At 39.0% G+C, this 15302-nt stretch overlaps 1 protein-coding gene across 1 annotated transcript; it reads left to right on the plus strand.

Moving 5' to 3' along the window:
- The first annotated feature begins 702 nt into the window (after positions 1–702).
- LOC127003754 (eukaryotic translation initiation factor 1A, Y-chromosomal-like) lies at positions 703–15302 on the plus strand. The gene is made up of 6 exons (XM_050870756.1): positions 703–843; positions 2350–2444; positions 4231–4326; positions 12176–12308; positions 12549–12652; positions 14540–15302. Exons 1-6 carry the CDS (start codon positions 828–830, stop codon positions 14543–14545), a joined length of 450 nt encoding a protein of 149 aa, XP_050726713.1. The 5' UTR covers positions 703–827; the 3' UTR covers positions 14546–15302.

Here is a 15302-nt window from a genome sequence, read left to right on the forward strand (position 1 = left end):
CTCAGGAGGTAGGGCATGAGGTGTGTGTGTGTGTGTGTGTGTGTGTGTGTGTGTGTGTGCGTGTGTGTGTTTGCAAGGTATAAGCTGCTACTGTGCGATATAGTGGCATACAAATGGCGTCTTGTTGCTACTCTATCTAGATCCGTTCTGTAATGCTGTCCTGTCATCTGGCGTGATCATTGTCCTTCACTTTCATTTTAAAGGCCCTTGAAATCCATCTCATTCCATTGTTGTCTAGTTTTCGCTTTCATTTTTCATCTCTCCCGCTCTTTTCTCCAGCAGGTGGACTTGATACTGTATTCCTGTGCTGTTTTCTTTCCTTATCTCTCTTTACTTAACCTTTTTTTATATATTCTTAAAGAGGCTCGATTTACAATTTTCATTTTTCCCCCTAAATATGCCCCACCATGGCCCCCTCTCATGGCCTCCCCCGCGGTGCCTAGACCTATGTTTTGCTGCTTTTCCAAGTGTCTTTATGTCATTTTCTTCTTCCTCTGGCCCATGGAGACAATACAGCACCACCATTGCTCTCACTCTCACTTCCCTCATTATTTGTCAATCATGTTAGAAGATTTGCGCAATAAGCCAAATGAGCTTTTAAATATACAACAAAATCCATGCAAGTAAACATTTATACATACTAAACCATTATTAAAGAACTTAAACGCGGAATTTACAGTGAAACATATTTTTAAACTTTGAGAATAGTGATGATTAAGCTCTCAGTTGACGGCCTTCCTTCCCCCAGCAGGAGCAGCGGCTGATGTCCCAGGTGCGAGTACTGCAGCTTTGGACCCACTCACCGCCGCCCCCGCACACACGCCGCCATGCCCAAGAATAAAGGTGAGGACTGGAGGCTGGTGGGGCTCAGGGGGTAAAATAATGGGTGCTCTGGGAGGGCTGGGAGGGGCGGTGTCGAGGAGAGTACTGGGGGGCATTCTTTCCTAGTGGTGTGTGTGTGTGTGTGTGTGGCGAGGCTGTGGTGTGTGTGCGTGTGTGTGTGTGTGTGTGTGTGTGTGTGTGTGTGTTCCTTGGTGCAGTCTGGGTGTATCAGTGGACAGCCTTAGGTCAGTGCCACTCCAAACCAGCACCACTATGGGGAATGGTGTCAGGGAGGGAGCTGGTCGTCAGGAACAAGGGCATGCTGTTCACCGCTTGAGTTTCACTGGAACAAATAATATCAGGCTATGAGTGGCTAATGTCTATTTTCTGAGTAGGTTTAGGTTTAACTTTCACTAACACTTGGTTAATATTACAGTACGAGGTTAATTCTGACTATATATGTGTTTTATTTCTTTGAATGCAGCGCAGTTGGGGAATATTCACGAAAGTGTAGCCTGCTGATTTTGAGATGCTAACTGCTGATTTCTGGACAAAATATAATGCTGTTTATTATGGAGTATTTTTCTCCGGAAATGACTAAATGATTGACTTTTCAATGCCTTTTGTGCACCCGCAGCTGCAAAATAGCTCACAGAGAGGCTCAACTTGGGGGACCCATGGGAAATTGGGGTTTTTGGGTGGGGGAGCATATTTAAACTACTAAAACCGAACTTTACATAACCTAACTTCTAACGGGATACTTCGCCCCCTTCGACCCCCCCTCTAACCAGGGGCCCCTGGACCACCCCACATGTTTATGCGACTTATATCTGTGAGGAGGTATTGCTCGCAACACTGGCTGGACCGCTGCCAAAGGAAGCTACGCTTTCATGAATATTATCCGTGCAGTTAATGGTAGCTTTCAGAAAATTAAAGAAGCATCAATATAATGATGTTTTTAAGGTTTATGAGTGCAGCCCAGCACATTATATTTGGCAGCCAGGGGATTATGTTGGGTTGAGTCACATTAGGTTAGATTTGTTAAATTTAATTGTTTATGATAAATGTGCGGTGTGCTTTGTGCAGCACCATTGTCGTCAGCAGCATCAGAGGAGGCTACACTTACTTACTTGTCTTACTTGTCGGAAGGTCTGTTGAAATCACCATGGCCAACTTGAAAGTTCCCCTTTTTCCTCTCAAAAATGACAAATTTTTGAGATTCAAACAACAAATTAAGCAGCTAGAAGTTACTATTATGATAGTAGTAGGTTATATATTATACCTAGTGGAAATAGGTTATTTTATAATCCATGGAGACAATACAGCACCACCTTGGAGTTTACGAAAACTCACTTTGTGGTGGCCTGGCCAGCCATTTTGGATTGGGTGTAAGTCTATAGCTTTACCTTATTTACTTTATTATGTATGATTCGTCTGATATAATAGTTTTTTGGGATAGCCTTTGCAATGGCCTTCTTTGGAATCTGCTGTTCATTTGTTTCATTTTCTTCTTAACTCATTTTTCAGGAAAGGGAGGAAAGAACCGCAGGAGAGGAAAGAATGAAAATGAAGCCGAGAAGAGGGAGTTGATATTCAAGGAAGAAGGCCAAGAATACGCTCAGGTGAGTCATGATGCAATGTTGGCACTGATATAAAGAACATTTAACCCTTTCCATCCGTGATGCAGATGTCAGCGTCACAGTATGGAAAGGGTCAAGAGGAAATGGAAAAGGATTAATCCTCTTCTAAACCTCTCAATCCTCCTCTAAATTCCTCTTAATCCTCTTCCATTTTCTCTTAAGAGGTTTAGAAGAGGATTAAGTAGTTTAGAAGAGGACTAACCCTTTCCATATTGTGACGCCGTCGGACGCTGACGTCGGGGTCGCCGGGTTGAAGGGGTTAATGAAATGTATCCTTGATTTCCATGACATATTTCCTAGGTTTTAAATTTTCATGACAAAGTCCATGATAACTGGCATTCCTCAGTAGAAAGGGTTCCAAACCAGTGGTTGTGGAGGATTGGCTGGAGAGTCGTGAAGCCTTGCTTGAAATGGTTTGGGAGAATAATTTTTATAGTTGATCGTTTCAAGATAGTTTTGTATTGTTTTATTTCTGTTGCTTCTGTGTGCTTCTGCTGGTGAGTGTTGAGAAGGAACATCAGGGCATGTTTCAGGGGCATGACAGGGCTGGGTATATTTGAAAATTGGTGTGTTAAAAAAAAAAAGCGTTGAACAACTTGTCGATCTCAAGGGGTCATGTTTGTTTCAAGATTTTTTTAAAAGGGTTGAGAGTGCAAAAATGTTGGGAACCACTGCTCAATAGAATCTTTTTTTCTGGACGTCACTTGCAATTCACGGCACCCATCAGTTTATCATGCTCAGTGGTTGTAGTTTTTGCTGCACCTGAACCTGTGCATGAGGACAGTGCACACTGTGCCAACATTTATCCATTATTTTATTAATTGGAAAAATTTGACAGCATGCAGTGACATTGTTGTTTTTGTTGGTATAGTATCATCACCCAATTTTTATTTTTCTGTAATTTGACTATAATCGGAATTCATCATGATTATTGATCCCCCACCTTTATCATTAGTGTCTTATGGCCTTTTCTTTCCCTTTGCCATATTATTTCATTTTATTGATATATGTACTTTTGTTTCCACCAGACCCACAATATCTTATAGCTTTTAAGTTTTAACTGATGTTATCCTTTAGTTCTAATGTCTTACATATCATCCCTCTATATGTGTTCATGAGCACCTCTACATTTCTTCCATTTTTTCACCTTTTGACCCTCCCCATATGTACTTTGTGTATGGTGTGTGTATGTGTGTGTGTGTGTAAGCATTTATGTATAAATGTAGTGGGAAATTTGACTATGTGCCTGTGACTGGTATGTTTATTTCTCAATCCATACTACTGTATCATTCCAATTTTTCTCCTTTTACTTGTTTATTTATTTTATTGAATCAAATTGTATAATGTTTCATATTTTATTATTTTGATCCCATACCCACCATGTCTAATTTTATCATCTTGGTATTTAATGATATTTCAATATTCCATATTATGTGACAACTTGGAACTTTTGAATTGTTGTTTGCATCACCATTTTGGCTGAATTGTTATAATAATGATAATAATAATAGTTTAATTCACCCAGCCGCATATATAAAAAAACAAGACAAGAAATCGAACGAGATACATATATGCCTAAATTATTAACAACATTATTATTATATGTGCATGTGCACGGAACGCTTATGCACACTCTACATAAACAGAAGGCCCAGCCTTCACAATCATTGCTGAATCTCATTATAGGGTTATGCTCCACGGAGGCTAAGGGAACTTTTTCCTTGGTTTCTTATATACTGTCAATAGTAAGAATATTATTTTTTTTCAGGTGACAAAAATGCTTGGAAATGGAAGATTGGAAGCCTTGTGCTTTACTGATGGCATGAAGCGTCTCTGTCACATTCGAGGAAAACTTCGCAAAAAGGTGAGTAAGAATATGAAACGCATAGTTACTATATGAATTGTTAATTTGCAAATGTATTGCTGAGAAAAGTAGAGGGAAGCACATTTATCTGTACCTGTGTCCAGCTAACAAAAGGCTATAGTGCCTCTTCTTTGGTTCTCAAAAATGCTGTGAAGTAGAGTATCACAACATTTCATTCACGTGATTTCATTCAGCTTATGGTGCACTAAATATTAATTTGTAAATCACATAATACTTTGAATGTGTTTTTTGAAATGTGACTTAAAAACTTCAAAATTAAAAAAAATTAGACCCAAAATATAATTGAGGTTTTATTTGAAGTACATTAACCCTTTCAATACGGTGACGCAGACGTCAGCGCCACAGTATGGAGAGGGTTAAGAGGGACAGCGATATTAGGTGGGGTTAGATACATGGGAGCTTAGGTTCAGAGGAGCTGCCTCGTACAGGCCTACCGGCCTCTTGCAGACTCCTACGCTCTTATGTTCTAAATGGAAGAGGATTAATCCTCTTCTAAACCTCTTAATCCTCTTCCATTTCCTCATAAGAGGTTTAAAGAGGATTAAGAGGAAATGGAAGAGGAGTAAGAGGTTTAGACGAGGATTAATCCTCTTCCATTTCCTCTTAACCATTTCCATACTGTGACGCTGACGTCTGTGTCATGTATTGAAAGGGTTAATTGTATACCATTTAACTGAAAATGATTTTCATACCAATTTTAATTTCAAAGTTATGGGTCTCCGAGTACAAAAATATTGTTCAAACTGGGCTTGCTAAGGTCATTGACATTTAGAGGGTCATAACATCAAAACCTGAACAGATAAAACAAATATATTTGGTGAATTCACTTTATGTTGCATGTTCTTTCTGACCAATACTCAACCTGTCTTGTAGTATAGAGCAGTGGGATTCCAAAAAAAGGGTGAAAACTAGGGGCGAACTGCGCCATATGACCTTGCAGTTGCAGCGCCAAGAACAGAACGCCCCAATAATCATCATCACTAGGGGCGAAACTAAACATTCAGATTTAATCCCAGTACTATTTGACCGGTTTCAAATTGCAAGCACTCAAAAGTCATTGTTTACTTATTCGCTATTGTGTGTTTCATTTATTTTGAGCTAGCCCTCTTAATAACAAAACTGTCGTCTGAAGTGGTTGCTCCCTTGAAGGTAGAGAATTACTTATTGAGTGTAGAATTTAATTGCTGTATATCTAGTTGGTCAGTTTCATATTTATCCAGACTTGACACTTATTTTGCAACTTTAAACTCATAGCATCCTGGCACTTTTCACCATCTAGTGTTATTGTTTTGCAAGGCATCTATTTTTTCTAGTTAATGCATTGGGAAAAATTTATGTAAAAAGAATAACAGAGCTGCAAGAAAAGAGAAAAAAGTAATGCTGCTGCTACTACTACTACTATTACTATACTTTTGCATGAATTTTTTGTTATTATAATTTATCATGTTCACGTTTGTAAATATCCTAATTCTGAACTTCGGAATGCTACTTGCTACTACTACTACTACTATTACTACCACCACATCTAGTTACCACAACGAGTCTTCACATGCTGAATAATCCCCCTGAGAGTGATTCCTCCATGTCCTTTGCATCCAATGTTGGATGTTGGATGGTCCAAAAGATCCACGTCTTTCAGTAAATCTGAGAACTTGATCCGTTTTGCAACTGTTTCAATGGATTACCAAGTACTTTATTCTGCAAAACCTTGTCTTTGCTTTGAAAAATCTTCCTTTTGAGTCCATTGTCCTTCCACATGGAAACTGTATTGCGAGGTAGCTTGCTTTGAGATCCCTATCTCTTGGGCCATATTGATGACACTGCACCCCTGTTCAAGCAGTATTGAGGATGTTATTTCTTTGGTTTTTACCTTTGTCCCATTCTGGTCACCAAAAGTAAAAATTGAGGGAAATATCACATTTGATGTAGGAGACTGTTTACTCCAAATGGTACAACTGAAACTCCCCACATCAGACTGGCCTTTATTCCACCACCAATCAGCTGACATGGGCATACTTGTTTCTGTAAACACATTTTTCACAATCACAATGACGTACAAAATGAATAGGCACTTTGGCTCACAAAGTTTGGCTCACAAATAAAGTAGCACTAATGCATGCCATAAATTGGCGTCTCGTTAAACTATAAATATGAAACATCAGCAAATATGCCGGCTCAGCGTTGGTCACTTACCAAGATTATAACCCTTCCCATGCTTCAACGAGCAACCTCGTGCGAGCCAAATCCACCTCCCAGTCCTCTCCCATCTTGCAACAGTAAGCACAAACAACAATAGCACGGTGTCACTCTTTCAATTCTTGTGGAGGACGGCTACAGCTGCGGCGTGCTGGACGAGTGTCTTGAGCCTCTGCCACCCTCCAAGGCTCCTTCCTACCCCCTATGCAGCAATCACCACAACACAAAATCTTACATGACAAAAAATTACACAAGTAACCTCAAACTTGCCACCATGCAACATGTAAAATTATAAATGTATCAAAATAACAAATACAAGTTACATATGTATGAGCGTTGCAAAACTGCAGAGTACACTACAACGAAGCGCCAAATTTGAAATGCTCGGGCGGCGCTTACACATGATAAACAGTACACATCACTTTTCATTGGAGGTGTGCAGAATGTTATTGTGACTTTCCTCATTGAAATGGAAGGTGAGGTTATACACGTGACCAGTTTCAGCATAATTGGGGTGCCTATTGCATAATTTGAAACACGGTCGTTCATATGTCAGAAGATTTTAGTGTGATTTCCATTGCAGCCACTACATTTACTACTGCCACTACACTTAGCACTACTGCTACTATCGATACTACAGTATTTTGTCTGCATCTACATTATCCGCACCTTGACATTATCTCCATGGGGACTCAAATTTGCTAACCTATCATGGTTTGTTGGAAATTATCTGCATTTTGACTGAAATGTGCCATACTATCAGAATATCTGCATAATTTACAGTTAAGAGGGCAAAAGGATACACAAAACTTACCACATATTCATAATAGTATGGATCATGTTGGGAGGTGGTTAGCTCGTCTAGCTGAATCTGCAGGCCTATGTTTGAATCCTGGCCCAGGCAATATGCACACAGCTCACCCAGCTGTTCATCCTCCCTTTCAGGCAGGATGATAATTGGGTACTTGGGGAAACCTGGGGAACGTAAACTTAGGTGGCCCTGTGTCATGGGGTAATGGGTTATTTCCTACCGCAGGCTCTAGGGCCAGTGTGACGGAGATGAATCTTGAGGCCATGTCCAGCTTTAGTGTAGGCCTCCAACTTTACCTTTCCATGCAGATGGAGTGGGGCTGGTGGGGAGCCATTAACTTTCCATGGACTTGCCCACTGTGCCTCTGTACACTTGGGCCACAGCTGGTGCATGGCGCCCCACCTACTTTTAAGTCTTGCCTCGCTCTGTGGCACACCTGACTCGAGGTATTATGAGACATAAGCAAGGCAACCATGAGCATCAGCGTGCCAGTATTTTAGCTACATGAATAGCAACTTGACACATTCCTAACATAAGATTCAAAAACTTGGCACCACAAAATATTCATAGTGAGCTAAACAGTGCACACAGGAATATGGAGAGAAAAAAATGTTGGATACAACTTGAAGAGATGAGAAGTGCACATCATGGATTAGATAACAGACAAAGGTTGAAGATGTTTTGATGGCCATTGAAAATAAGAAATGGACTTGGTTAGTCATATCATGCTAAGAACTGATAACAGATGGACAACTAAAGTAACAATGGCAACCCAAAAACTGTAGCAGTCAGGGCAAGCAGAAGACCAGGTGGAGAGATGAAATTAGATCATTTGCTGGAGCTGGATGAAGTACACTAACATCAGAGAGAGAGAGAGGTGGACGACATTAAGAAAGGCCATTGTCCTATTGTTTAGTAATGGCTGAAGAAGAAGTAATATGCAGGTAAGTTGTGTTTTTGTACACACTTGTCTGATAATCATTAGGATTCAGTTTGTGGTTGGTGGGGCTATTTTTCAAAATGTTATTTTTTTTATCAATATTTGATACATTTTTCATATGGAGATGTTTTCTCATGTGCTAATCTCAATTCTTTTTTGCCTCTTTGAAAGTGATGAAGGAAAATGATAAAAAAAATCAAGCTTGCACAGAGAAAAATATGTATTTACCCATTGCAGTAGCTATATTACTTTGTTAGGTTAGTTTAGGTCTGGGGAAGTTAGGCTTGGTTAGCTTTGATTGGTTAGGTTTACATAATATATTGTACCATAATATAACTGTACACTCAGTCACTCACCTCTGTAGAAAGAGTTGTGATAAATGATCCGATTTAGTAGTGGCATATATAACTGTACACTGTCACTTACCTCTGTAGAACGACTTGTAATAAATTATCCGATTTAGTAGTGGCAAAGCAGTGAGCAAGTTAGTTATTCTTTGCAGCCTGGTGCTACTCCAGCAGCATGTTTGCTAATGGTTCAGATACTGGGTGAGGAGAGGGTGATACATTATTGAAGGAAGCAAGTTTATGATTAGCTCTGAGATGATGATTCAGGCTCTGGAGCAGATGATGAAGCAAGTGTTGGAGGAGGCTGACAAAAGGTATCTAGGGTCATCTGCCTCATTCTCTTACACTGCTGCTCTGGATAAGGCTCTGCATGAGGCTTATCATGGGGATATATACACAAGAAAGAAGTCCAGAAACAGCTTTTAAGTGTTTTATGTACTCCATGATAACATCTAAGGCCTCTGATTCATGGCAGTCAAGGAATGGCAGGGACTTCGTTGTCCTTGTCGGTGATGTCAGCTTCCAGTCTTTAGCATTAATGATTTCTTTTTCCATGTCTGTGCCCAATTGTATGCAAGGCTGACTTCAAGCTGTAGTACTTCCTTAGGTTCTTCAGAGTTTATGTCCCCCTTGTATCCAATCTGTCCTCCTCCTCCTTTTCCTCTGAAAAGTGTTATTAGCAGGCAAAAATAGTTCCCAAATATAGCTTTTTGACTGATCAACTCCTTGGCTGGGTGTGGATGTGCACTGTCAAACAGAGCAAAATGTTTTACATGCTTTGAGGGATATCAAGGATCTCTGTTTGATAACAAACAATCTTCTTGGAATGCTGGTAATGCCACCAATCTGTGGTGATCTTTGTTGTGAACCAAGCTTGCAGAGTTTGTAATCAATATCTGGGAGACAATCTGTGATTACACAGACTGCTTTGCTTTTCCACCTATGACCAGCTGAAGCTGATGCCCACTTGTAGCACTTGCACAACACAAACACATGGGAGACTGGCTGCTTACTCTGCTTTTATCGAGGAGGAATATTACAGTAAAGAGGGCCTGCTTCATCAGCATTGTTCACTTGATTGAGAACAAGGCTTTCTCAATTTAATTCAATAACAGTGATATTACTCAATACTTCCATGAAAGGCATTCAAAGCTTCACCATACTCCACACTTAGTAAGGAAACGGCAATAAACCAATTGGGCCATCTATCCTTGAAGCTTGGTGACAAGAAAACTTATCTGTGGTCATTTTCTTCTCAGTGGTGTGTACCTTCACCCCTACTTTATGTTGACAAAACCACATAAAAGCAGACTTATCCAGCTCTGCAAATTTTGCTGAGCCTTAACCCTCCTCTTCCCTTTACAAGCAGATTGACCTGATGTGTGACCATATGCTTCTATGTAACTCATTAGTTTCTGGCTGGTGTTCTTGATATACTGTAGAGTCGATCTTGTTAATCTGTACCCTTCGATAATTCGCCTCATAGTTTAATCATCATTGATTTTCATCAAAACTTTTTGTCTCCAGTGAGAATACTGTCTTGGCACTGATGAGTTTTTGTTTTGTTTTGTGTGTGCTTTCTGTAGCATTGGTAGGCTGTCTTGAGGAGTCCCTTGGGTGGCCCCAGCCCGTTAATGGTGCAGGCGAATTTTATTTAGAGTGGCTGCCATGATATATGACTGCTTGGCCCATGCTGGCCAATGGTGCTCCACTCGAACGAAGTTGCTGAGGTTAGGGTTGATAGAAGATCTAGGCAGCATGTGGGTAATTTGCCACTTGGAGATGACTTGAAAAATCAGTGTGTTTTGGTGGAACTCGAATCTAGGTTCATGGGCTCACCACGCCCGCACGCTGACCACTTGGCCACTGCCTCCCCTGCACGGAAAAACAAAACAGCGGCAGCTGTTTGCAACAGTGATAAACTGCAGTAATAGCAAAGTCCCTGTTGTCCTCCAACATGTTCTACAACTCCTGCTGTCCATCTACTGAGGTGTCAGCTGCAAGTGTGATTCTCTCCATCCACATAAATTCTCCACGTAATCCTTACGTTATGCAAATTTTGTGATAGTTTTCCATATTTTCTCCACTTAATGATCAGTTGTGTGGATATTATGATGGGTTTGCACATCTTGGTCTTCATGCCGGTAATTTCCCCAACTTATTTGCACCATAGGAAGATACAAGGTTTGTGGATATCAAAGCATTTACTGTATTTGTCACAAAGAAAGTATCTACCCTTGCCACCAGAGGGCTGGGGTTCATAGGGCTCATAAAGGATGTTTACAAGCAGTTTATGGTCTTCACATAAAACACAGAGCCACACCATCGTCTTATCTTTTCACCTTAGATTTTTTTAGAATAAACTCGACTTCTCCCTCATTTTCAAAGTGAAATAGTTTTTCTGGTGTAGAAATACAGTAAATCCTCGATATAATGGACTAATTGGGGGATAACTTAGTCATAAGCGGCGAAAATTTGAAAAAAACGTGAAACAATACCGATGAACTTAATAAACGTAGGCATATATTTTTTTAATGTGTAGGTTGTGTGCACGTTGTCTGTATAGCCGCATAGCAGGCTTGGCGATGGACTACGAGGCACCGAGGCTGACAAACTTGCAGTGGGGACCTGCGGGGGACCGTAATGTTACGGGAATGGGTAAAATTTTACAAGTGTGCCTATCTCGCACTGGCAGATGAAACATTTTCTTTGGTAGATTTCAGGTTGTTATGAAATAATAGGATAACTATTTGTCACAAATCATTAAGTGATTGACTTTTCAATGTTGTACACCCGCTGCAGCCGCAAAATTATTTGCAGAGTTGTTATTATTGCTTACAGTTTCTACATTTCACTCACCGCTCACAAAGATTACACGTGGACAAACTAGAACAAAACCAGGCAAATTAATGTTTTCTTGCCATGTATTCTTCCTGTGTGCATGCATGGTGGACAGCAGAGCAACTTATTTCTGTGAGGAGGTGTTTCTTGCAACACTGGCCTGCAAATTGGATCACGATCGCTACCTATATGTCCCATCCCGTGCTGCGTATTTCCGTGCCCCACACCATGTGCCGAATAAATTTACTAACCAAACATAACTTAACCTAACCTACCTAACTGGGGGTTTAGCGCCCCTCAACCCCCTTAAGCTGTGTCAGTACTGACATTCACAAACACTTGGCTATTTTCCATTACATATACGTCTTGGATTGATGCATAAGATTTTCTTGTGGTATAAATACGTTCTTCATTTGAATGGAAACCATGAGGAGGAAAATATTTCATGAGGTGGGGTGAAAAAGACTACGATAACCGAAGGATGGGGCAGCAGGTAAAGGGAGGAGGGAGAGGTGGCTAGCAGACACTATTGTAGTTACCAGAAGTGGGTGGTTTAAAAACTATTCTCAGCTGTTCCCCGTGGATTTGTAACTGTCTGACCTTGTCCGTTATATCCGAAATCCGTTATAAGCATTATATCAAGGGTTTACTGTAATTTTGTGGATAACCTTCCCTATTCCCATCCTTCCTCAGGTATGGATCAACCAGGGAGACATCATCCTTCTGGGCCTCCGAGATTACCAGGACAAAAAGGCAGATGTTATCCTCAAGTATAATGCAGATGAAGCACGCAACCTGAAATCTTATGGAGAGATCCCTGAATCAGGTAAATTGATATTAGGTGCCACACTCATACCTGATGTGAGTTGTGTCATTGATTCATTTGCAGTATGGACATTGATATTAGAAGTAATTCTTGTACTCGGTCTCACTCAGTAGCATATGAATTACATGATATCTTTTACTGTTCTGTGATAGAAGAGGATGAGTGGAATGCAAGGTATTTGTTCCAGAGGTGTGAGCATATTCCCTTTTCACCTTACATTTGACATTATTTCCCCCACAGTTAAGGTTAATGAGAACGCCACCTTCGTGGAAGATGGCATGGATGACGATATTGAATTCGATGACTATTCTGAAGAGGAGGAAGATGTGGCTGATATCGATGCGGTGAGTAGCATGTGGGAGAAGCTGTAAAATTTTGTGCATTCATACTAGCCTGTTTATATTAATTCTTGCACATTTTCTACTTCATGTGCATTAACTTTTGCACACTTGAAATGGGCCAGGCATGCAGTGTTAGAACACAGAACTCGTGTAGTGAGTGTATCAGCCAGTATATGCCGAAAATGAGTTAGTAATGCGATTGGTGCTTTTTTTCTTCTTTTCTGAAGACTATATCTCTGGGTTTATGTGGATATTAAAAGATAAGTTTTTGCATTGAGCTGTCTAAATGTTTCTTTATTTCACACAAGTAACCTTAAATTCTAATGGGAACACCACCAAAACAGAATTCTACTTTGATTTTTATTAGAGCACTTAAGTAATGTCTTAATAAGAACATAAGAACGCAGGAGTCTGCAAGAGGCCGGTAGGCCTGTACGAGGCAGCTCCTTTGACCCTAAGCTCCTGTCATGTTCGGCTAATGCCAGTTTCTTTCAATGATTTAAACATATCACTTCAAAGTTGTCTTTCTTCCACTTTTTCCTCAAGCTGAGGTCTTTTATTCACTGTATCTTTGTGTGGCAACAGTAGAAATTTGATTAAATGCATATCATGCTTAGAAGTCAAGCCAGGTTGTAATTTGTTACAAGATGATTTGCAGATGACTTATTAGAAGAGTTAGATTTAGTTGAATCAAGTATAAGTTGTTGAAGGAAGATGATTTAATACAGATATGACAGTAGATATAGGAGGGAGGTTGAAGTAATGATTTTTGTATACTGTTTAGGGAAAAAGATAAGGAAATGATTTGAGATCATCATAAAATGGGAGAAAATGGAAGAATTTTGAATCTAGAAAGTTTGGTCCAATTATGAGAGACTAGATAGATTTTTTTTCTGTTTGTGCCTGTTTATGGTAGGAAGGTCAGTGGCTTAAATAATGACCAGAAATAACAGAAAAGAGGACAGTATTTATCAACCCTGCCATTTTTCATGACATGAAATGGAACACACAGGCAAGATGTTAAGTACATTGAAATGGTTTGGACACTTAAATTCAAAATTATGGATTTATATGAAAGTTATGTTTGAGGGACCACTGATGATGTATATACTAAAATAATCCAGAAATAAATTAAAGAAATATGAAGATCTTAGAGGTGAGGTGATTTTGCAAGTAAACAAAGGAACAAAAAATATTTTCTTTTATGCCTAATCTGTCAAGAGAATTTCCTGGAAGTAACATGGTATTGGAGCTGTAATTGGACAAGTGGCAGCCAGTGATATTTTTAGTATGATAAACATTTGACTCACTTCTAGATACTATTTGTAATGGAATTCTCTCTTCATTTTCTCTAAATATATTTAACTTGAAATGGCACTATTTCCTTAGCTTCGTAAAGGAAATACTGTGCCATGAAATGTTTTCACTGCAGATTAAATACCATAAATATCAGTATGGAGTCATGTTTCTATTTAAATTTCAAATTATAAAACACAAATATATTCTAGACTAGATATTCTAGATCCAAAACTAATTTACAAAATGTCAACATGAGCACCAATGATGGTAACATTTTTCACTATGAATTTGTTCAGCAAAATTGATGTGAGTGTACATGACCATCATTGTCAGCTTCATATTTTGTTATGTAAATGGGAGATTGCAGTTATGTCAACAATGTCATGGTCAAGCAGTGAATGTTTTGTAAATATATAGCATTGGCTTATAGGTCTTTGTAATATATTGTAAAAGGCAGATAAGTAAATCAATAGTTAATATTTATGGTGGATTGTATTTTCTTTAATGTTAATGCCTCAGAGTGTGTTGAAATATAAAGCATGTTATATAAATAAGCTACTAATTATTAATGCTCTATATTCTATGTTGCAGATATGAGGGCCCTTGCGTGCAAGGCTATTGGATATCGGGGCTGGAGCAAACATTCTGGAGTGCTGCTTGTTTAAGCATCAGATTATAAAAAGAATTGATTCATCTATTTATTAATATCCAAATCTTTAGTGCATCTAATAGTTACCTATATTAATAAATGGTAGAGTATATTGTATAAAGACAAGAGTTACTTGTTTTAGACTCTTCATGTCATTTGTGACTCAAGGCATAGAACTTTATTTCCCTGTCTTACTTTTAAGTCTAATATCTCTGAAATTTGTTCTCCAGTAGTAGATTTTGACAAAGAAGTTTGCATAAATTATGTTTAGGTTTCTTTAGTACCTTTAATTTTCTACTGTATAACTAAAGTATTTTGAAGTGATCGATTAAGATTTTATATAAAGCCTAATCCCTCAATGCTCTTTTAATGACTACATTAGATGATAGCAATAAATTGAGGAAAATATTTGCCTTTGTTCCATTGGAACAGCAGTATTTTAAGGCTATTATATTTATTTGGCCACTTTAGTGTTTTGGTTTGCTTGGGACTTGTCAATATGATAATTCTAATACAGTGAAGGTTTATTTTTTTGAATTGCAATGGTTAAAAATCCTAATAGTTCAAAATTTTAAGGCAGGGAATCATAATCTGAAAAATTTGTCTGAATTCCTAGTGATGGCCCTGCACCCAGAATGGGGAGATTCACACTAATTCGTTTTTTTTTACTATTACAAAAAATATTACAACTGAAAAAACTGAAAA

This window comes from Eriocheir sinensis, chromosome 26 (genome assembly GCF_024679095.1).
Source record: "Eriocheir sinensis breed Jianghai 21 chromosome 26, ASM2467909v1, whole genome shotgun sequence".
NCBI classification, from domain to species: Eukaryota; Metazoa; Arthropoda; class Malacostraca; order Decapoda; family Varunidae; genus Eriocheir; species Eriocheir sinensis.

Bases quoted from the DNA above. Each gene is read 5' to 3' on its own strand.
- LOC127003754 (XM_050870756.1), top strand. The intron at 2,445-4,230 runs GTGAGTCATGAT...ATTTTTTTTCAG, and splicing joins AAGGCCAAGAATACGCTCAG to GTGACAAAAATGCTTGGAAA. The intron at 12,309-12,548 runs GTAAATTGATAT...TTTCCCCCACAG, and splicing joins TGGAGAGATCCCTGAATCAG to TTAAGGTTAATGAGAACGCC.